The sequence below is a fragment of the Carassius auratus genome, chromosome 40, assembly GCF_003368295.1.
Source record: "Carassius auratus strain Wakin chromosome 40, ASM336829v1, whole genome shotgun sequence".
NCBI classification, from domain to species: domain Eukaryota; kingdom Metazoa; phylum Chordata; class Actinopteri; order Cypriniformes; family Cyprinidae; genus Carassius; species Carassius auratus.
In genome coordinates this window covers 7,608,340-7,630,763 of record NC_039282.1, presented here as the reverse complement: position 1 = coordinate 7,630,763, position 22,424 = coordinate 7,608,340, and the positions used below count along the sequence as shown (strand labels likewise).

General features: G+C 37.5%; 1 protein-coding gene across 1 annotated transcript in view; it reads right to left on the bottom strand.

The window, feature by feature from the left end:
- Positions 1 to 22,424, bottom strand: part of LOC113058435 (glutamate receptor ionotropic, kainate 4-like) — a 290,241-nt gene that overhangs the window by 7,585 nt on the left and 260,232 nt on the right. The window contains exons 13-15 of the mRNA XM_026226340.1: positions 18,609 to 18,812; positions 8,477 to 8,590; positions 566 to 675 (exon numbers count right to left, since the gene is read on the bottom strand). Of these exons, the coding sequence (XP_026082125.1) occupies positions 566 to 675; positions 8,477 to 8,590; positions 18,609 to 18,812 (428 nt within the window). The remainder of the gene's footprint in view (positions 1 to 565; positions 676 to 8,476; positions 8,591 to 18,608; positions 18,813 to 22,424) is intronic.

Sequence of the window (22,424 nt, the reverse complement as noted above, 5' to 3'; positions counted from 1 at the left end):
GTCTACAGATACACCTATACTGATCCTAGAACAGCATTCTGACAAACCAGGGATTCAGGGTTAGGTTTAAGGTCTGGAGAATGTCTTTCACGCTCCACAAAAGTGCTTTTTTGGGTCTCATGCTAATCTGCCCTGTTCAGTAACTCTGTCCCATAATGTCTAGTTGAGTGTTAAAGTAACGGTTCAATCAATCAACCAATCAACCAATCAACCAATCAAATTTTTTTGTTTAAATTTTCACACAATTTGAAATCTGTGAAAATCAGTCAAATAAAATTTGTGTATTACAAATTTCAGTCTGTTTTTAGAAACATGTATGACTTCAGAAGACCAGTACTATAATGGAAGATTCAAGATGTACAACTCTTATTTTGGAGCATTCCACTTTCATCAGTCAAAGTTGTTTAAAATCTTCTTTCAAAAAGTCACAGGTTTGGAGTGACAAGATGATAAGTACAGTACATCATGAGAGACTTTCTTCCATTTTTTAGCTGCACTTCCCCTTTCAAGATAATGTCGGTACTAATAAGATCCAGTGGGTGTCAGTATGGAGCTGAATATTTACCTTGCCACCAAAAAGAGCACGCAGCTGACTGCCAGGTATGCCAGCAACATGAAAAGCCAAACCCCAGGAGAGAACGGATCCAAAAAGGAGAAATATCCCGGTCTTCTTCCCTATAAAAACACACAGGAAACATCAAGACAATGAAACTAGCATCACAAAGATCCTAATAAGCCTATATCATTCAATTCCAGTCAGTGAACATACAGGTTAAAGACGTTTAAAAGCTTTTACAGTTGATTGGCTTGATCTAAACAAAGTGCTTGATTTTCTGTCCCCTAATCATTTTGGCACACTCTGAAAAATCCAATTCTCCAAATCCAATCGGATTTCCAACTCAGGAGCCGATTCTGTACACAGTCAAATCCAATTATCTCTCCTGGAGGTGCTTTGACAATCAGTGGTCAGCAGGAACTTAACAGTCTCTTATCAGCGAGAAACTAAAGTGTAAAAGCACCATGGTTAATCTATCTACATGCCACAGGTGTCTTACAGATGGCTCTAAATAGTCCCAGCGATGGATACACTCGCAAACAAATCATTTGGGCTGTTTTTTTTATCCCAGAGACTACAAAAAGTAAGTTTACTATAGAGCGGATATGAGTAATTATTTCACTATCTATCCCGCACCAGGCTGGAAATTCATTAATAGGTCTGCAATCATCTCCATATTAGTGTAATTGAATGGCATTGCTGTCGAGCCGGACACTAAAAGCTGTAATTGTAGCAATAAATAGAATCAAACCTTTCTTTGGTAGGTACGCATGAAACTGATGGGCTCTCAATGGAAAAATAGCCAGTTCAGGTGTGGCTTTATTCTTAGTGCTTTACACTTTCTTATGGAAGCTACCGTCAAGGGATGAGAAAATTGGGCCAGACTGAGCTTCATGTAAGTATGCATCATGAGATTTTAGGAGGTAACTGTTTTGTGACTTACAGCGAAAGGGACTTGTGGATGGAGCTCACAGGGGGGTACGTTAACTGTGGTGTTGGGTTTCTGAAATCTGCTTCCAGATGAAACATTGTGCCTTTTTTAAAAATTTTATTTTAAGGTTTAAACAAAAAAAAAGCACAGTGCAAACGTCCAACCAGCTGGAAAACAAGCGAGAAAATGCTCTACAATTGCACAACTGTTTCCGAGGTGAGCTACACAGTTTATACACGCGGTTTAACATGAAACACCCTCAAGAGCGTATCTTCCCTTGATCATTTAACAAATGAGCACAGATAGATCCTCCTCCAGTTTGAGTGAACAGCAGTGCAGTAGGGCAGTTCTTGCTCGACTCTAGCAGGTCCCCATAGGCTCTGATGTGTTCTCTGTGGTGTTATGTAATTTCTCGTTTCTGGCTTAGTGGATTTGAGGTATAAAGGTTCTCCCAGCGATATACTTAAAATTTAGAGTTTGAGAAGTGCTGCTGCTTCGGCTGTCAAAATAAAGCCATGTGCTAGCAGAAGCAGCTGCAGAAGCCTGCAGTCACACCAGGGTTCCCTGTGTCTGGTTAACCAGGTCCTCATTAACATTTGCACTACATTACACTACATGAAATTACAGAGGAAACTGCAGAGCTGTCAGTGCATGTTTGGTCTTACCATGTTTATCCTAAAATATATATTTATTGTACTTATTACAGCTTCAGTGTTTCTTGTGACATTGTTCAGCACACTTATATTCAGAGAGTTATTTATGGGAAGGAGTTGTTGCTAAGTTTTCAGTTTATTAAAACAATTAATCATGCCTTTTGGTATTAAAATGATTGATCTCGATAATTTGCAGAGTTCTCTTTTCCAAAATGTAGGGCATTCACTTCTTAAATAATGAATAAAACCACTGCTGGCTTTCTCATTAGAGTTGTGTTTCACTCATCAGTGATGTTTCATTCTTGTTAAGCTTTAATGATAATTACATTTTACTATTCAGTGACTGCAAATTGATTTTACTTTGTGTTTAACATTTCCTACGGGAAACAATGTAAAACAAAATATGATTTAAGAAAACACACTATTTAAGATTCTGAACTTCAAGATAAAATTGTTTAGTTTGAGGTTAGTGATTATTTTTATTCAGCAAAGATGCACTGTATTAATCAAATTGACAGTAAAGACTATAACAAACATTTGTATTATAAATAATAAAAAAAGGAGCACCAAATCAGCATATTAGAATGATTTCTTAAGGATCATGTGACACTGAAGAGTAATGACTGCTGAAATCTCAGCCTTGCCAGTTATGCAATTAAAAGAATAAATTACATTTTAAAATACATTCAAATAAAAAAGTTATTTTAAATTGCATAAACATATGCTTTTACTGTAATTTTCATATAATAAATTCAGCCTTGGTAAGCATAAGATAACTTTTGGCACAACAAGTTCCCAAAGACCGCAAACTTTTGAACACTAGTGTACATTTGTAGATCAATTTCTAGACCTTAACCATATTATGACAAGATGCTATTGCTTCCACTGAAGCACAAAATGCTCAATCATTTTCAAATGCTGGAGAACTTGATCATCAGTCCATGTCAGCTCAAGTACATGGTGACATTAAAGCCAAAACCACATACGAAGCAAAATAAATATCTAGGAAACAATGACACAAAAATAGTATGGAAGCTTGTTTCTGCTTCAGGTCACTCAGATCAAATAATAATAAAAATATACATTGTGAGATATACTAAAGTCACAATAAGAGAAATAAAATTGCAACTGCGAGATATAAAATGTAATTGTAAGATATATAAAGCCACATTGTGAGATATAACAACACAACTGTGAGATATAAAGTCAAATTGTGAAAAATAAAGTCACATTGTCAGATGTAAAGTTGCAACTGTAAGTGAGACATAATTTGTAACTGATATGTGTAATGTAAAGCTACATTATAAAATATGAAGTTACAATTATGATAAATAAAATTGCAAACTGGCAGCTTAAAGTATCTTTTTTACTCTAAGATTGGGATTGGTTTCCATAAAATGCATTTAATAAAAATACATAAAGCGTTATGCATGGGGTCTTTCTCTTCTCTCCCACACACTCAAATGTGTTTGTTGTATCATTGGTCATAAACCCGTTTCTAGTCTCCTCTGTGATCTGCAGTTCAGACTGATCTGTTGTGAAGACTCTGCTATACAGTGATATACTGTCAGAGCATGTTTACCAGCCACTGTCAGATCGACTTGAGTTGAAAAGATCTGAAAACTTCATGTTCCATTGAATTCCACTGAAAGGTGCTCTACATGGTAACATTCAGAATATATCTTCTTCTGTCACTATAAACATCCAGATTAAAAATAATTGTCCTTCTATGACAGATTGTAAACACACAGAGGTGAGGTGCATTATTTCTAATCTGAAGTACGTCATGAAACCAAGCGCACTGTTGTGAGACAAACACTCAGTCATGATGAGTCAAGAGGGCTCAATACCGCAGAGGCACAGAGTTCCCTTTTGCAACCTGAAAGTGTGTGGCCAGTGGGAACATGGTCTTGTCACAGCTGGAATGCTTCAGAGGAAACAATGTTCTGAGTGGCAGCTGCTCTTTTTCTTTCTCTGTACACTCTAAACACTCTCATAACACACAAACTCCGTCACTGCTCCTTTGGGGCTGTACATGATCTTGCTAATACTACCTGTAGGACCTAATTAGTTATTTCACCATAAACAACACCTAGTTGTGTGCTGCACAAGATGAGGAAAGACTCATTTTCATCCATTCTTGTGTTCATTCAAACTCTGACACTACACTCAACAAACAAAATGGCACATTCTATACGTTCATGTCTACCAGTGCGTCTGACTACACGCTGCAATGGAGATACCACTGTACTCGCAAACATGTAATTAAAACAGGGCTGAAGGCCACAATTTATTCCATTTGCCATTTTTATTGATCAAGCGAAGGATTTCATTTAAAGTTTGAAATAAGCTATGGGGGTCGTTGTAAAAAATCAAAGCCTGCTGGATCAATAGCAAGTGGATTAAACCTAAACAAGTGCACACACAAGAATCCAAATATCCTGATTATCATGGCTGTGGGGTATAGATGAGTGTGAAGATATTATTTTGAGCAGGAGGAACGGAACTAAAGGCCGACCCCCATCTTTAGCCCACTCAACCCAACTTAGTCAGATAATATCATATATATATATATATATATATATATATATATATATATATATATATATAATTATATATATATAATTTAAGATCATTTGCACTTGAATTGAACAAATAATGTTTTTACACACACACACACACGCATGTATACTCATGCATGTATACTGCATTTATTTGTTAATTAATTTGTTAATCATATAATACAACAACAACAACAACAAAAATGTATGCAATGTAAATTTATATAAAATGTCCCTTCTGATTAATTTTAAATATTAGAGACACACGCATTCTAATTGTAGAAAATAAATAAAACGTATATATATTAGATTTGTAAAATAAATACAGTTATATTTAAATACAATTTGAATTTGATCAATTCTAAATTAATAACAGGACAAAACATATATTAAATAAATGAAATAAAATGTACACAGACAGTAGGTATGGAGATGAAGCACCCCTCTTTAAAATAATACAACTTTGTTGCTTTGCAGCCTGAAATGTATTTACTCAGTGCAGCTTATAACATCCAAATGAAAGATATAATACCAACATGTCAGAAAAAAATAAACAAACAGAATCATTGAGGTGTAACCCTTAAATCTCAGTGTAAACATCAGCAACACCAGCACAAGTTAATTCATATGTACTGACATCGCAACCCACATTCTGGGTCTGAGAAGAGCAGAAAGGGCCATGGAGAGACCGACAGAGAGAGAGAGAGAGAGAGAGAGAGAGAGAGAGAGAGAGAGAGAGAGAGAGAGAGAGCGAGCTCAAGGCCTTCTAACCTGAGAACAGCTCTACGCTGCACAACAGCCTTTATCCTCTTTAACTGTGTGAACTCAATGAACACTCCTCTTATGTCCTCTGTCACAACTGTTCTTTCTGTCTGACAGTCTCTGAGTCACTCGCGGTGTCTGTGTCTGCCTCTGTGCCTTTCTCAATCAACTTTCTCTTCTTGTTCTTACTTGTACTTACTCTAAGCCACTTCTCTCTCTCTAAGGTTGTTGTAGCCTAGCGTCTAAAGGCGAAGTGTGTAATGTCAGCAATGTTTTGAAAGCCCCATAGTCTTTACAGTTTCAAGGAAAAATCTATCCATGAATGAATTATTTATTGCTGGAAAAGAATGCATTTTAACACTGAGAATAAGTCACACTTCACCAAGCTCTGATATTATTGCGAGACACAATGTCATTTACCCCAACAGGAGTTCAACATCCTTTGTTGGTTCTGGAACAACTTTTTTATTTAGCATCTATTGCCTACAGCCGGTAATATTGAAATGGTTCATGGAAAAAAATCTGAATTATTTGACTCGTCTCCTGAAGCTTGATACACAAGATTGAACTGCAGTTCATCTTGTGTCTAAAAACCACCTTGTTGCATCTGAAAATCAAATTAAGGGCTGAAAAAGTTATTGTTATGAAGACCTTGTTAAGTGACATTAGCATGAAAAAAGCACTGAGACAAGAACATTTTAGCACATGAGAAACTTCTATGTGAACACAAAAAAGAAGAAAACAAAAAACAAAACATTGATTAATAGTAATTGGTAAGAATGCTGCAATACTAAAGTTCTGCAGATACGTTGATAATTTTATTATATGGCCCGTGAATTACTTTAATTATATTTGATCCAAATAAATTAAAATTAAAACACAAAATATTACAATATTACTTTTTAAAGGCTACAAGTGAATTTAAGCATCCCAAATCTAATGTAAAATGTGAAAAAATATATTCATTCTGAGATTTGTTAGTGGTTAGATTTACCATGTTCCAAAATTATTATTAATGTAATAATGTAATGTGAAGGTAAAAGTAATGGAAAGAGCATGCACAAATAAATATCCAATATCGCCTTGAATGCTAATGAAAATACAAAAACATAAATAAATAAAAAATAAAAATAAAACAAAGATATAACAAGTCATGTCATATCAAACTATGTCTTGAACATTGGGGGTTGGGGATGGGGGGGTTGCTTTTTGTTTTGAATTTTCTTCCATTTTTTGTTTTAAGGGAATAAACAAAAATATAGATGAACTGTACAAGAACACAACTTTTTATATAATTAATTTGAAGCACTTTGAACTAATGTTTGTTATTTAAATTATGAATAAGGGTCAGTACCGCCGCTCCATATACACAGAGTACACAGTCTGTGTAGGGCACCAACTCCCAGTTGCTCAAAAAAAAAATAAATAAAAAAAAAATTTTTTTTTTTTACCTATGTACAGAAAATTACCCATGGTTTTAACAATAACACCACAAATCATTGTTCTTGTTGCCATGGTAACTGCAAATTAACCATGGTTTTGGTACTTCAAATAATAATTTACAAAGAAGTATTAATGTACTGTAATATTTTTTCTTTGTGGTTGTTGTTGCTATAAAAACAGACCTAAGCCATCAATAGCCGTTAAAATGACTTAAATATATTATATGCATTATATAAAAAAAACAATGAGGCAATAATAATTGGTTAATAATAACACTGTTAAAATACATAATGTAGGCAAATACAAAATAAACAATTTATGTTCATGTTATTGCAAATGGAGCCAAATGCCATGCATCAAATCATGGTGTAGGCTACTGACCAAACATTTAATTCAAATATTCACTTAATATTTCATTTTTGGCCACCTTTTTGCTATAGATGACACAGCCTTTATAATTTCTTCAACAAAAAAAAATAAAAATAAAAAAAACGTGCATATGCTTAATTTCCTTTTGCATGATTTCTGAATGCTTGAGATCATTAAATAAATTAGAATCATAATAAAGGTATAGCCATAGGTAAATACTGAGAGTTACAATTGTAATTTGTAATTAATACAATTTATTCATTTACTTTTTTATTTGATTAAAGTTCTATATTCACCCTTATAGTATGTGTTGTTTTTTCCATCATCATATTTGAGGAAGTGGGGCACAACAATACAATCCTGCTTAGGGCACCCATTTGGCCAGCAGTGGCCCTGATAAGGGTAAATATGAGCATAATTTTTTGAAGACACTAACTGGCAAGAAACAGCATCTCATTCAGTTATGAATGTATCATGTAAATGATTCATCCAATATGTTCAATTGATAGTCCAACAGTTTATATTATGGGGTATTACTGGGGGTCATTTAACTAAATATTTAGCTACTTACATCTTACCTAAATGTTAAAATCTGAAGTGTTGGAGTTCATGTTCAGCTTCTGTGAACAGTTCTTTGATTTGATTGGCCGTCTCAGTCATTGTGACTGATGACTGTTCCTGTGACATTGGGTGTGCTTATGATGTGTTTGTGTAAGTGAGTGTGTGTGTGTTTGTATAAATGCTCTGCCGAGACCACATTAATGTTTGCACACACTGCACCGAACGGCTTCATGAGGCATTTAGCCAACAGAGAGATCAGCATGTCACCTTGGGTTTGGGGAGGGGCTTTGATTAATGGCACACAGGCCTTTAAAAATAAAAGAGCTATTGGATTTTCAGTGTCGCTGTGTGCAAGAGTTCGGGGAGTTATTGGTGTGAATTACATACAAGTCACAATAAGGAGAATTTGAAAATGGGAAGGGAAGCACTACATTTATCAGCTTTTCACACCACAGCACACCTGCTACAGCAAGGGTGACGCTCAGAGCTCTCTGCCCAAAAGTATTTCTCTATATATTTCCAACGCACTCTCTCTCGTGTCATTAGAGGCTGCTGATTGTTGAGGGTTGTTGATCTTTAATGCTCCGAGGTCAGGAATGGTCGGGTGTCTCGAGCTGCAGCGGATGGAGGAGGAACTTACTATGTGCACTCGGTACATGATGCTGATCCCCAGAGTCATGAAGGGTTTGGAGAAATCAATGACCTTCTCCCTTTCAGCCGTGATGGTCAGGGCGGCCACAGCCAAGTCAGCCTTCTGAAACACATGCCAAATACCACAGCAGCCATTAGTGCAGGTCTGAATAAAAAGGTGCAAAGAAATGGAGCCAGACTAACCAGACTATACATAGTTTCTTGCTGGTTTAAGAAAGGATCAGATATTTAGACTTAATTATCAATGCTGTTGTTATTGCAAAACGAAAAGTAAAACAAATAGTTTTTGTGAATTATAATAAAATGTAAGTATTGGATGAAAAACCTATACTAAAAAAGTTAAATAAGTTGAAGTATTAAAATTACTACAAATAATGCAAAAAAATATTAAATTACTAAGACTAAAAGAAACATAGAAAATATTAAAACAATTGCTAATTCAAAACATTAATAAATATAATATTAAATAAATTACAAAAAACAATGGTGATTGTAAATTGGAATTGTACAATTACATTTTTTTATATAAATGATTAAAATTAAATCAAAATATTAGATGAAAACTACAAAGTTAAAATGAATCTATCATTTTGACCCATACAATGTTTTTATGACAATGTATATTAAATATACCCCAGCGACTTAAGAGTGGTTTTGTGGTCCAGGGTCACAAATATATATATAAATATAATTATGAAATAGATAAAACGTGATTGTTTCTTTTCTCTCCAAAAGCACAAATTGCCACTGGACTGGAGCCCCCTCAAAATCAAGACACCTGTAGTCCATCTTAGTTAAGCTGATTAGAGCATGTAGACCATCTCAAACCAGCAACAAACCAGCTTAACCACCTTAAGCTTCCATGACCTGTCTTTTTACACCTGGAAACAACTGCTTCCTGTCTAAATACCTGTATTTTAGTGAATACCAAAGGGCAAAGCTGATTTGTTGTGTGTGTGTGTGTGTCTGTGTGTGATGGAACACAGAAACTGTCATGACAAATCACTTGAAACAGCATCAAGTGCTGCCGGGCATGATGCTGCGGCTGGATCCCACTAATCAAACAACACTGAAAAGTGCATCTGCAAGGGATTTTACAGTCCTGTGAGACACACTCTTACCCTCCACTGCTCTTTGTCCTCTCCAGGAGGAATGATGGGATATTGGAGCTGTGCTGTAAATGAGAGAAAATCTCTGAACAGCAGATACCGGTTACAATGTGATGTTTTAGCCTTAAGCCTGAACCCATTAAAAAGACAGGAGAGGCTTGTTAACTCTGAATGCTGAATTAGGAACGTTAGGCACATTTCAAGATAATAGAAGTATCATTTATATATATATATATATATATATATATATATATATATATATATTAGGGGTGTAACGATACGCGTATTCGTATTGAACCGTTCGGTACGAGGCTTTCGGTTCGGTACGCATTATGTACCGAACGGTTCGTTGGACTAATTAATTAAATTTGGAAAATAAAAAAGGTGTGTGAAATATAATGTTATGCGTTCAACAAGGTAGCCCAATAACCCAAACGACGTAACAGGCAATGCCCCTGACACCCCCGAAGAAAAAAAAACACCAACTTATATGTTTATGTTAGGCTACTCAGTCAGGCGCTCGCTCACTCAGTACGCGCTGAAGGCTCGGTACGGAGCCCCGCACGTCACCTGTAGGAGAGAAAAAACATCAATCCGTGGCGACGGTTTTGCAATCCGTCCCCTCAGTTTATAAACCGTGCTCATGAATTAATAAACTGTTCACTCGGTTTAACAAATCGTACCCAGGATTAACAAACCGTGCCCACGAATTCCCAGTCCGTGCGTTTAGATTGTGTAAACCGTACCCTCGGTTTTTGAATCCGTACCCACGAATTCATAATCCGTGCGCACGCTTTCGCAATCCGTTCCCTCGGATTTGAAAACTGACACGCATTTTACACTTAACAGTGAAACATGCATCTAACTCCGGCAGGTGGGGTGAGGTGGGTGGAGCTTAGTATAATAAAATCACAAAAATAAGTCTTCATGTTAAGAAAGAATTGTACACAAGCATTTCCAAAACTGTCCAAAGGTTATTTAAAAATAAAGCAATTCACAAATTATTTTATGACAAATATTTTTACTGTCTTGTACTCATTTATTTAGCCTACAAATTAAAATTATAAAAAATAACTTTATTTTTATTTGTATCATTATTATATATTATTAAACAGGTTATGCATAAGAATCTTTTATCCAAAATAACTTACAAAAGAGGAAAAAATTACTCCAGAGTCAGTCACAATGCCAGGTTTATTGCACAATAATAATCAAGTGCTATTATAGATTATCAGCAATTGAACAAGATTTTAATGCGCATCTTTCTTATTAAATCTTTGTATTCCACCTCGTACTACACTTGATAGAGAATCACTTAAGACACTTTGCTGTAAACCTATTCCACATAATAATATTCAATAAAACTGTATGTTAACACGTAGGAGTTTGCTGCATGAATCCGTGAGTATGGTTTACAAATCCGAGGGAACGGATTGCGAAAGCGTGCGCACGTATTATGAATTCGTGGGTACGGATTCAAAAACCGAGGGTACGGTTTACAAAATCTAAGTGCACGGATTGGAAATTCGTGGGCACGGTTTGTTAATCCGTGGGCACGATTTGTTAAATCGAGTGAACAGTTTATGAATTCGTGAGTACGGTTTATAAACTGAGGGGACGGATTGCAAAACCGTCGCCACGGATTGCTTTTTTTTCTCCTACAGGTGACGTCCCGGGCTCCGTATACGGACATCACCGCAGCGAATGGTGCATTTACGTTATAGCCGCGGATATGAGACCTTACTCTGTAGTGGAAAACGCAGGTTTTAAGAACATGCTTAATGTAATTGAGCCCCATTACAATATTCCTTCACGAGCCCATTTCAGACAGACCGTAATTCCTGCTTTGTTCCAAAAAACATAAGCCCAAATAGAGAACCAATTGAGTAAAAACACACTAAATATAAAGAGTTATAGAGTTCCATATAAAAAGAGTTACATTTTTGTATTTGTTCATAACCACTACAACAATATTACATTTAATTTTTAAAAAAAAATTTATAAGGAGCTATTTTTGTTTTATACAGTATGCTGCTAAGAAAACACCATAGAAGATGGGTAAAGAATAGCTCCATCATTGTTCAATGTAAAAAAAACACATACTTTGTTAGTTTTAATAAATAAAACATTTTTAAAAAAATCAAGGAAATTTATCTGCCAATTTTTTCTTTTTGCTGTATCTAAAACGTACCGAACCGTACCGAACCGAACCGTGACATCAGTGTATTGAACCGAACCGAACCGTGAATTTTGTGAACCGTTACACCCCTAATATATATATATATACATACATATATACATATATATATATACATACATATATATATATATATATATATATATATATATATATATATATATATATATATATATATATATATATATTTTTTTTTTTTTTTTTTTTTTTAACTACTTTGTCAAGCCAACATAAAGTCTGTCTTGACAAAATGTTCTTAGTTTTAATGAAAATTGTTGGAAATTTTGGTGTGTATGTAAAAAAAGAATATATATATCGTTTTTAATAGTTTTAGTTACTGTAATATGTTTTTTTTTTAAATTAGTTATTAAAATAATATATAAAAAAAAACATTTAAATGTTCATGTGGCGAGTGGGGCGGGGCCGAGAGGCGTGGGCACGAGGAGTGAGGCCAGGTGTAGTGATTGGAGATGAGCTACACCTGCGCCCCACCGCCAGTATCGAGTCCCACGTAGGAGATGGAGGGATATAAAACTGGAGCGACGACCGTGAAGGACGAAAGAGGACCAGGCCTGGGACTTATTTTATGTTTTGCTTTTATTTGTGCGCGTCAGTCGCCGTGAGGGGCTGACGCACTGTTGTGTTTATTTTTGATTATTAAAGTGTTTTTGATTGTGCGCCGGTTCCCGCCTCCTTCTTCCCGATGAATAGGATGTATATCATTACAGTGGTGCTGAAGCCCGGGAGAAGGAGGGACACGCTGCTGAAGATCCCTCGCTGCTGTGGTGAATCCGCGGTGCCCTCGAGCAGGCGAGGTATGTGCCGCCAGGGACGCTCGAGGCGGTGGGCTGGAGTGAGTTGCCAGGGACGGGCGAGCTCGCTGCCGGCCGCCCACGATATGGAGGGGCGGCTGCCGTCCGTGAGGGAGTGGAGGAGTCGGCGCCATTCGCCAGGGGGCCGGAGCCTGCTGCCTCCGCAATTGAGTCCGGAGGGGCAGGGAACAGGGGACTCCTGCCGCTGCCCAAAATCGGAGGAGCCGTCGCCGTCCATCGGGCGGCGGAGGAGTGTCGTGCCTTCCGCCGAGGGCCGTCCAGTGCCACCGCCGGGCACCGCGGAGGAGATCACCCAGCCGGTGGAGGACCAAGCAGCAGTGCATCTGGGAACCGGAATTTTTTTTTTTTTTCCTCTCTCCCCTCTCTCGTCCTTGTCGCTCCTCCTTCCATCTCCTTTTCTCTCGCCTCGTCTGTCCTACCCCCGGGTTCCTGCAGGTCCCCGTGAGCGGTCCCCCCCGGAGGGAAGGGGGGGGGGGGGGGAGTAGAGCGCATTCTCGAGGGTACCCCCCGGCCTGCGAGGGGCGATGGGGGTATGTGGCGAGTGGGGCGGGGCCGAGAGGCGTGGGAACGTGGAGAGAGGCCAGGTGTAGTGATTGGAGATGAGCTACACCTTCGCCCCACCGCCAGTATCAAGTCCCACGTAGGAGATGGAGGGATATAAAACTGGAGCGACGACCGTGAAGGACGAGAGAGGACCAGGCCTGGGACTTATTTTATGTTTTGCTTTTATTTGTGCGCGTCAGTCGCCATGAGGGGCTGACGTGCTGTTGTGTTTATTTTTGATTATTAAAGTGTTTTTGATTGTGCGCCGGTTCCCGCCTCCTCCTTCCCGATGAATAGGATGTATATCGTTACAATTCAAGTAAGATTTTTTTTTTATGTTTTTTATTTTTAGTTAACTAATAACCCTTTAACTGTCTGCTCACCGGATTATAGAGCCAGTTATGTCATTATCTTGCTATGTAAAGTACTTCACCATATAAAAAGAGACTGTGGCACGGGAAGATGAACTCTTGCACATCCCTGAAGATTCCTTCCACAATAACAGCATGCAGATGCACTAATCTTAAAGTGCTCTCCATAGTTCAACAGTGGCCCACAGCTCTTCTTCAACTCATGCACACTTCACTTCACACAACAAAACATCACACTGACACACAAACAAGGAAATTACATAGTCCCTGCTGAACAGAAATCCTTCAAACAGATGTCGCTAGTAACAGAAACAAGGATTATCAAATATTTGACATCTCATTACGTATTAATATTGATGACTGCACAGAGAGGAAAATTATGAGACAGAGACTCTAAATAATAAATAATGCAGTATGATATTCTTCCTGCGCTCCATCCTCCCCTTCAGCTTTGACTCAGTCATAAAGTGATGCCCCCCTCCCAAAAAAAAAATGAGAGAAGAAGACAATGTCAACTCTACAGTAGCTCTACTGAATAATACATTGACGTAAGTTCCCAGGGTGGCATTTCAAATTCCCTCTGAGGCTTATTCTTCATCTGACGCTAGAAAAAACCCTGTCAGCTTGGCTTCTTTGCTACCTTTGTGTACTATTGCACTGCCTTTAGTTTTACAAGAGCTTACAGAACATTATAAAGCATGACCAAGTCCCCTTTGGGATCAGGAGTCCATAATTTAGGACAAAAGTGAGCTGCTTTAGTGCAAAGTCCTATTCACTAGACAAAATGTATTATATTATTATTAAACATTATAAATTATAATATTAATACAAGAAAGGTATTCTGCCCTACAAAGCAAAAAGGACAGTAACTACGCAGAGTGCAAAACTGAGAAAAATGACTTCAAAGTTTAAAAGTAGTTACTGTACAAACAACTACCATTTTTCTCCAAAACGACACACATTTCAGATAAGATGTTTTGTCACATAACAAAGGATGCCTTGAATGTCATGAAAATGACAATAACTAATTTTTGACCAAAAATGCAGTTACTGCCTTTTTGCTTTGTAGGGCAGTATTGGTATTGCATTTATTGCCTCATTTATCAACACATAACCATCAAAATACATCAGTTAAAGATCATTTTTAAACTTTGATTTGACCATTAATATCTTAAGATTTATTTTTCTTGTGCTATAGATTGAATTCAGCATAGAAATAGATATGCTGGCCAAAATAAATTCAATTGATCATTAATTGTTTTACATGTTAAAAAGTCACTCGTATACAGTACCAAATGTTAATATAATTTAATAAGGGAAATAAAATGTTGAGACCATGAGAGAAAAACATAAAAAACTGAAAATAAATAATATGACACGCTCAGCACTCAAATGTTAGCGTGTACTTCATTCAATGTTTGCTACATTCAAACACAACTGTGAAATTATCTGTAGTCTTTGTTCATATGCAAATCAATGTTTATATGTAATAAATAACAGGATAAAGGTCCCTCATGGGATCCAAGAGGCATAGAGAGGCTGTCAGGATGAGGCAGCGCTCCTCGCCTCCTTCAATTGCCCCTCATCACCCTCTACTGTCTACAGACACTATAGCGCGTGGGATGCAATTAGACTCATTGGCCACTCTCAAGGTCAGCTGTATAGAGCATACTTTGAGGGAACATATTGAGACATTAATAAGATTAGGCGCTTCTTTCTTTATTTCACTAATGGCTTTGCCCTCCATTAGCTTGTGGAATTAAGACGGATAAGTTCTCAAAGCCTCTCCGCTTTTGTATGCGAAAACGTAGGCTGCGGAGAAATGTTCTGGTTTATGACCCTTTCCTCTGGAAATATATGTATATCGCCTGTCGTGCCTTTTTGTTAATTTTCGAAAATTTACTTTGTTCCCTGCGGTGGCAGCCAAAAAAGGGATGAATAAATCAGCAGCACGCCATACTGCTGCAACTGTTTTTAAATAAATAACATTTCCGCCGAAAAGGGCAAGTGTTCTAAACAGAATTTGAGGCATGCTAGATTTCCATCTTATCAACGGGATGTTAGTGGCTGTCAGAATGGGAATAATACTTGTCACGCTTCACTGTGTCATTTTAAACACATCTGTGTGTGTCTGTTATGGGATCAGATGGGCTAATTGAAATTCATTAGGACAAGGAACCTGTAACTGGTTGGAGGCATAAACATGAATATTGTTGGTTGATCTGCATTACCTTTGTGGAAGCAAGTAAAACAACTTTTAGTGTAGCTTGAAGGTTTCCTTCCTTTAAAGTATTATTGAAATGAGCATGTGGTGTGCTTTGAATGAAATTCGTACTACATGGGAATGGCTGTTCTAGAAGCCAGTATAACCAGGGGTTAAACTGGGATTTTGGAGTAGGGGAACCATCAAATCTGGCAGTTATTCTGTTTCACCAAGTAAGATATGAAAAGCTACTAGATAAACAAACTGTTTGTAAAAACAATAATGTTTTATCCCGTTCCTAAACAAAGCCATTCCGCTGGCTGAAACACCTTTTTGTGTTTATATAGTGCCTGATTAGAAATGACAGCTTTCTATTTACAAAATAATCCTGAAAAAAGTTTAATAGTTTCCACAAAAATATTAACCCCTTTGAGTGCAAACATCGCTGACGGCCCCAGTTTATTATTGTTTCACTTTCACAGCACATTAAACATCACTGTCTTACTTCATCTGGACAAACTGTGCATCAATGGAAAGTTTAAAGACTCAAGCTTCGATATTTGACCAATATTTTGATAAAACATTGTTGCAGTGACAGATATTTAGTGATTTTTGTCAGGAGTGCAAAATAATAAATCCGTATTATGCCACATTTTGAATAGAAATTAACAACTCCCTCATATTCAGTCACGTCAAGAGCGGTTTATTTGTGTTCACATAGACTCACTGAACAGCGTCAATAAGGATTTACAGACCAAAGATGCATATCTGCGGAGATATATGGATATATTTACTGATGTTTACTTCATATTTCTTCAGACAGAATCGTCATTTCTATTCATTTTCCACGGATTTACGCGATCAGATGATAAACAGCCTCTCCCAGCGATCTGTGTGTGCGTGCAGTAGTCACAGCTCGTGCGGTGTGTGACTCAGACTCTGATTGGGTCTTTCAAACGTCAATCTTAAGAGTTTCATATCTGGACGCCGCCCCATCGTGTCACATGCTTCCTGCACACTTCCTGGTAGTTATCTGGCCAAAACAACACTGAAACACCTCTGTACACACAAAATATCCGAATAATAAACCCGCGATTACGATAGTAAAGCTTGGTATGAGAATTTCTTGAGATCTGGGGCGTTTTTATAAAAAAAAATCGAAAATGTACATCGGAAATGCTAACTTGTGCAGCGATGAAAAAGGCTACAAATAACATATTTTTACAACAGTAAACGACCAAATTCCACCCCTGATCGCTAAAGGAAGTTATTATAAACACTCGATCGGGGTTTAAAGTGAGTTTTGAGTAAAAGTGTATTAATAATTTCATAAATTGTCAGATGTAGCTTGATGCTAACGTTAGCACCAATGCTTCTAATAGCAGGTGCTTTTCTTCTTCATAATGCATTTTTGTCTCAATAATTCACGTAAGGTCGTAAGAAAATGTTTTGTTGTATTTTTATAGTAAGACTTTTGATAAATAAGGGCTAAATGCAAAGAGAGACTGAAGTGAGATCGCTGCTTTGTTGCTTTGTAAAGCCTGAAAAACCACAATCAAGGCTAATAAAGGTGGAATAAAAACAAAAGAATAATGATAAAAGAATAATGCGGATAATGTGTCATACTTGGCGGAGGTGTGAAAGAACCGTTTGGTGAGAACAATACAATCATGATTCGGGCAGTTTTCAACAGTGAAACATACACAAAGAGCACAGGAGAGTTTACATGTGAGATCTTACAGATGACAAGGGCCATAAATCAATCTGATGAGCCTTCTCTAAAAACACACATGACATGGCCTTAGAAAATATTTCATAAAATTCACAGTTTTACAGATTCGATTATGAAATTTTTTATGAAGTCTTGGAAGACTTGTGGCCTTAGCTACACTGTGTTTTCAAACTCATTTCCTACATCAACATTTTTTTAAATACATTTAAAACATATGTTTTTAATATTTTTATTTTTGTTTTTATGTTTGAGCTTATATATCTCTATTATCATAACAGTCTGAGTGATTCTGATTCCTGAACAGTAAACTTTAAAGTGTCAGCTTTGTGAATAAAGGTTGGTTATGTATCTAGTGAGAAAGAATCATGAGCAGAAACCTTTTTATTTTGGGTATGTAATTTCGGTCTCCATGCCAAAAAAGGGGGGTTACTAGTAAGGGGTTAAGCAGCACAACTGTTTTCAACATTGATAATTGAGAAATGGTTCTTGAGCACCAAATAAAAACATTAGAAGGATTTCTGAAGGAAATTCAGCTTTGCCATTACAGAAATAATTTCAATTTAATTTATTAATATTCATTTGTATACATTTTTTACAATATTACTATTTTGCTTTGTTTTTGACCAAATAAAAGCAGTCTAGTTGAGCAAAGGAGACTTTTTTATCGAAAATCATTAAAATATATTACAGACCACAAACTTTTGAAAGGTAGTGTGTGTATTTTAAAATACATTTCACTTTTCTCAAGCTAAAAATGGTCAGCTTAAACTGTTATAGTCTTTTCAATTAGCCTTAACTAACATGTTAGCTTATTATAGTTTTTCAAGATACCCATCACATATCATTACAGTGCATACACACATTTTTAAATACATTCCACATCAAATTAAACAATTTTCCTTACTTGCCTTTTAGGTTACACATTGCACCATATTCCAGAAGTTAAAAACACTGAACATTTTTCTTTCTTTGTATCTTCATTTGGCAAGCAAACAGCTTTGTCTACTAGCTAACGTATAGCAAGAATTCACAACTCCAGTAATGACCAGGCGGCAAAGAAAGGGGGATAATACATGATACTGGAATGCCATTCTGTTCCAATTTAACTAAAACATACTTGTGACATCACTCACCCTGCTGATGAGCTCTCCCACCATGCCTGTCCAGGTGCCATTGGTTCCTGACACTCCGTACACGCCGTCCCCAACTAGCCGAATACGGTACTTGAACTTCAGGATATCTGCCAACTCCTTCAGCATGTCCACGCAAAAGCCTTCATAACGCTCATTCCCTTCTAGTTCCTGGTGACTGGCTCTTAACATTACATATGGATTCTCCTGTAAAGATATCATCGCCATTAATGTCGGCACTCACGCATCTCAACATACTCTTGGAGCACTTCTGAATCAATCAACACTCACTTTGTGTGAAATATGATTGTTTGAGTTGGCAAGTCACACTAGCTGTATTTCTATTCAAACTTGTGAATTTAATGTAACAAATTGGAATATCGCATCATTCACATCCCATGTGTTCAAGAGAACAATATCGAATTAAAATCGAATTATAATAGAAGTTGATGCAACTTGGGAAGATTCAAGATTCAAGATTTTTATTCATCACATACACAATTATATAGAGCATATATAACCAGCAATGAAATGTGAGTCAGGTCTGCTCCATGGACAGTGCAATTATTAAAGAAAACATCACAGATTAAAATATACATAAATATAGCTATGAAAGAATGAAACAAAAGTAAACAATAAAAATATAAGAATAAAATATAAAAAAATTGTATACTGTAGAATTAAATATAAAACTTAAAATAATGTGCATGAAAGTAAACTAAAGTCTTAAATATTAAGATACACGGGAATGTACAAGAGGCAAATGTGCAAACAGGTGACACTGTCAGTGTGTCTATGTGAGGTAGTGAATAAAGAATGTCTTATTGACAAAGTGAACATTAAGTGGAGACTTGAAACCTTAAGAGGCTGGTTTTGAGTTTAGGAACCTGATGTCCTGGGGGAAGAAATTCCTCCTGAGTCTTTCGGTTTTTGCCATCAGGCTACAGAAGCGCTTACCAGATGGCAGCAAAGTGAAAAGATGGTTACTGGGGTGGATAGAGTCCTTGATGATTTCAACAGCTCTGCTTCTGCAGCATTTGAGATAAATGTCCTGCAGAGAGGGGAGAGCAGATCCGGAAATGCGCTCAGCTAAGCGCACAACTATCTGCAGGGCTTTGCTGTCTTGACTGGAGCTGTTCCCATACCACACTGAGATACACTGAGTCAATACACTTTCTATAGTCCCTGAATAGAAAGTTTTTAGGATTGCTGGTGAGACCCTGAATTTCCTCAGCTGTCGCAGATGGTACAGTCTTTGCCTGGCTTTATTAACCTGAGTTTGAATGTGAGTAGTCCTGAGAAGTCAGGTCCTCTGAGAAGTTTACACCAAGGTACTTTAAGCTACTCACCCTCTCCACAGGTGTCCTGCTGATCATAAGTGGTGTATATGGCTGCTGCTGTCTTTTCCTGAAGTCCACAATCAGTTCTTTAGTTTTGCCCACATTCAGAGAGAGACAATTGTCCTGGCACCATGATGTTAATTTCTCTACCCTCATCCAAGTATGCAGTCTCATTATTGTTTTGAATGAGGCCCAGAACTACAGTATAATCAGCAAATTTGATTATAGATGTGGAGCTGTCCGAATACACGCAGTCATGTGTGTAGAGAGAGTAGAGCAGGGGACTCAGGACACAGCCCTGTGGGGCTCCTACGTTCAGGGTGATGGAATTGGAGATGTACTGGCCTAGTTTCACCACTTGAGTTTTTCCAGTAAGCAAATCAAGAATCCAGTTACAGAGTGAAGAATTCAGGCCAAGGTCCATGAGTTTAGAAGCTAGCTTTATGGGGACTACAGTATTAAAAGCTGAGCTATAGTCGATAGATAGCAGCCTTGCATAGTTCATGTTATTGCTGCCAATGTGTGTGAGAGAAGAGTGCAGGATGTGAGAGATGGCATCATCAGTGGATCTGTTTGGGCGATAGGCAAACTGAAGAGGGTCTAATGTATCCGGGATGGAGGAGCAGATGACGTTTTTAACCAGTCCCTCGAAGACCTTCATGACTATTGATGTGAGGACAACTGGACGATAGTCATTCAGACAAGAGGGTTTATTGTTCTTAGGCACAGGGATGATGACAGATTTTTTGAAGGAGGTGATTCGAGCTGATCAGCATATGACCACAGTACATGGCCAGAAATCCCATCAGGTCCAGCTGCTTTCCTTACATTCACTCGCTTTAGTGTCCTTTTTCCTACATAAGTTATTACTTGCACCTTAGAGTGTTGCAGAGGGAACGCAATAACAAATGCTGTCATGCTCTCTTGTGTTCAGAGGCAGATGCTTGACGTTTGGGAACGCAATCGTGTGAGACAGTTCTGAGTAATTCTAACTTTGGTTCAGGCATTTCAGGATCATTGACTAAACCAACATTTAAGAAGGTGTGCAATAAGCTCTGTCCACTGGTTAGTCCAATTATCAACTAAATGATTTGCAAAGCCACATGAGGTTTTTGTTACGCATTAAGAAATTATTACTGTAAATGTACAGGTATTTCCATTGTAGTTTATGCGCATATCTTCTTACTGGATAAAAATAATGATCCGCCTCAGTTTAACACATTTTATGTGCATTTTATGATTTTATCCACATCTTGACATTTGCATCCACTGGTTTTAAAGCAATATTTCAACGTGATATAAGTTTGCATGAAAATATGTGGATGGAAGCATAACAACAGTTTGGACACATATGGCTCTGTGACTAATGTGAGCGCTCACCACCACCAAGACCAAGTTCCTAATTTATGGTTTGTTTTCTCATGCTGCCCAAAGACTGAAAAGATTTATTAGGCAATCTGTGGTCAAAATAAATGATTCATAAACATTTAATCCCGCATTCTTCCAATAAACACGCACTGTGCCCACCGATATACATTGGGATATTTTTAGTGTGTGTCTAGTGTTCATGGTTGTGGAGTGTGTTACTGCCATTTTCAAACAATTTGCACAAATTGAACAGAACATTGCCACTTTGGACATAAATAGACACTACAGAATTAAACCAGCCATATAAAAGCTTTTCAAAATCACTTGTTTTTAATGACTGAAAAAAAAAATAACTTTGTCTGATGTGTTGGAGTAAGACAGACACTAAAATGGGTCTGTTGTACATTACATTTGTTTAGTGCAGATTGTGTTTAATTTTCACCAGTAAATCTGACTTGCTCCACTCTATACTATGAGAGGTAATCTAAAGAGCTGAGGAGACTTTTCAGCCTTTTGCATCACCATGGCATTTTTTTACCTGCTTGTCTGGTCCTGCATCCCTGATTTTTTATGTGCCCAGTGGCCACGCTCCAGCTGGCCTGAGTATAGCAGCAGCTGGATCTTGGGGCCTGTCAGACGAGGGGGAACGTCAATGGACATGTTCCGACACTTCAAATAAACCTGAACCCTATTAATACGAGCCGCTCATATGCATCCAAATACTGTCCTTTCACCTCATTTGTATGTCCATAAAAAGCTGCACGCTGTAATTGCAGATGGATGTGCAGACCTTGGATGTGCAAACAGCGAAATTCCATATTACCATGGCACAAAGAGGAACACTTTGGCCCAGAGTTTGACACTCTATAAATGCAAATCCTTCCATTTTATTCATTAACTCGTTGAATCATCCACGCCTGTTACCGTCATGCCCCACGCTGACACCGCTGCGGTGGTTATGCAGAAAAGCACAATATAAATGCAAATTTTCATCGCTTACAGCCTGCTGGAGGCACTCAAGTATTACAGCCGGACACTTTCTCTCACACTAGGCTTATTAAAGAGTAGCATTTCATGGACCAGTTGCATATTAGACAGACGGTTTCAAAGA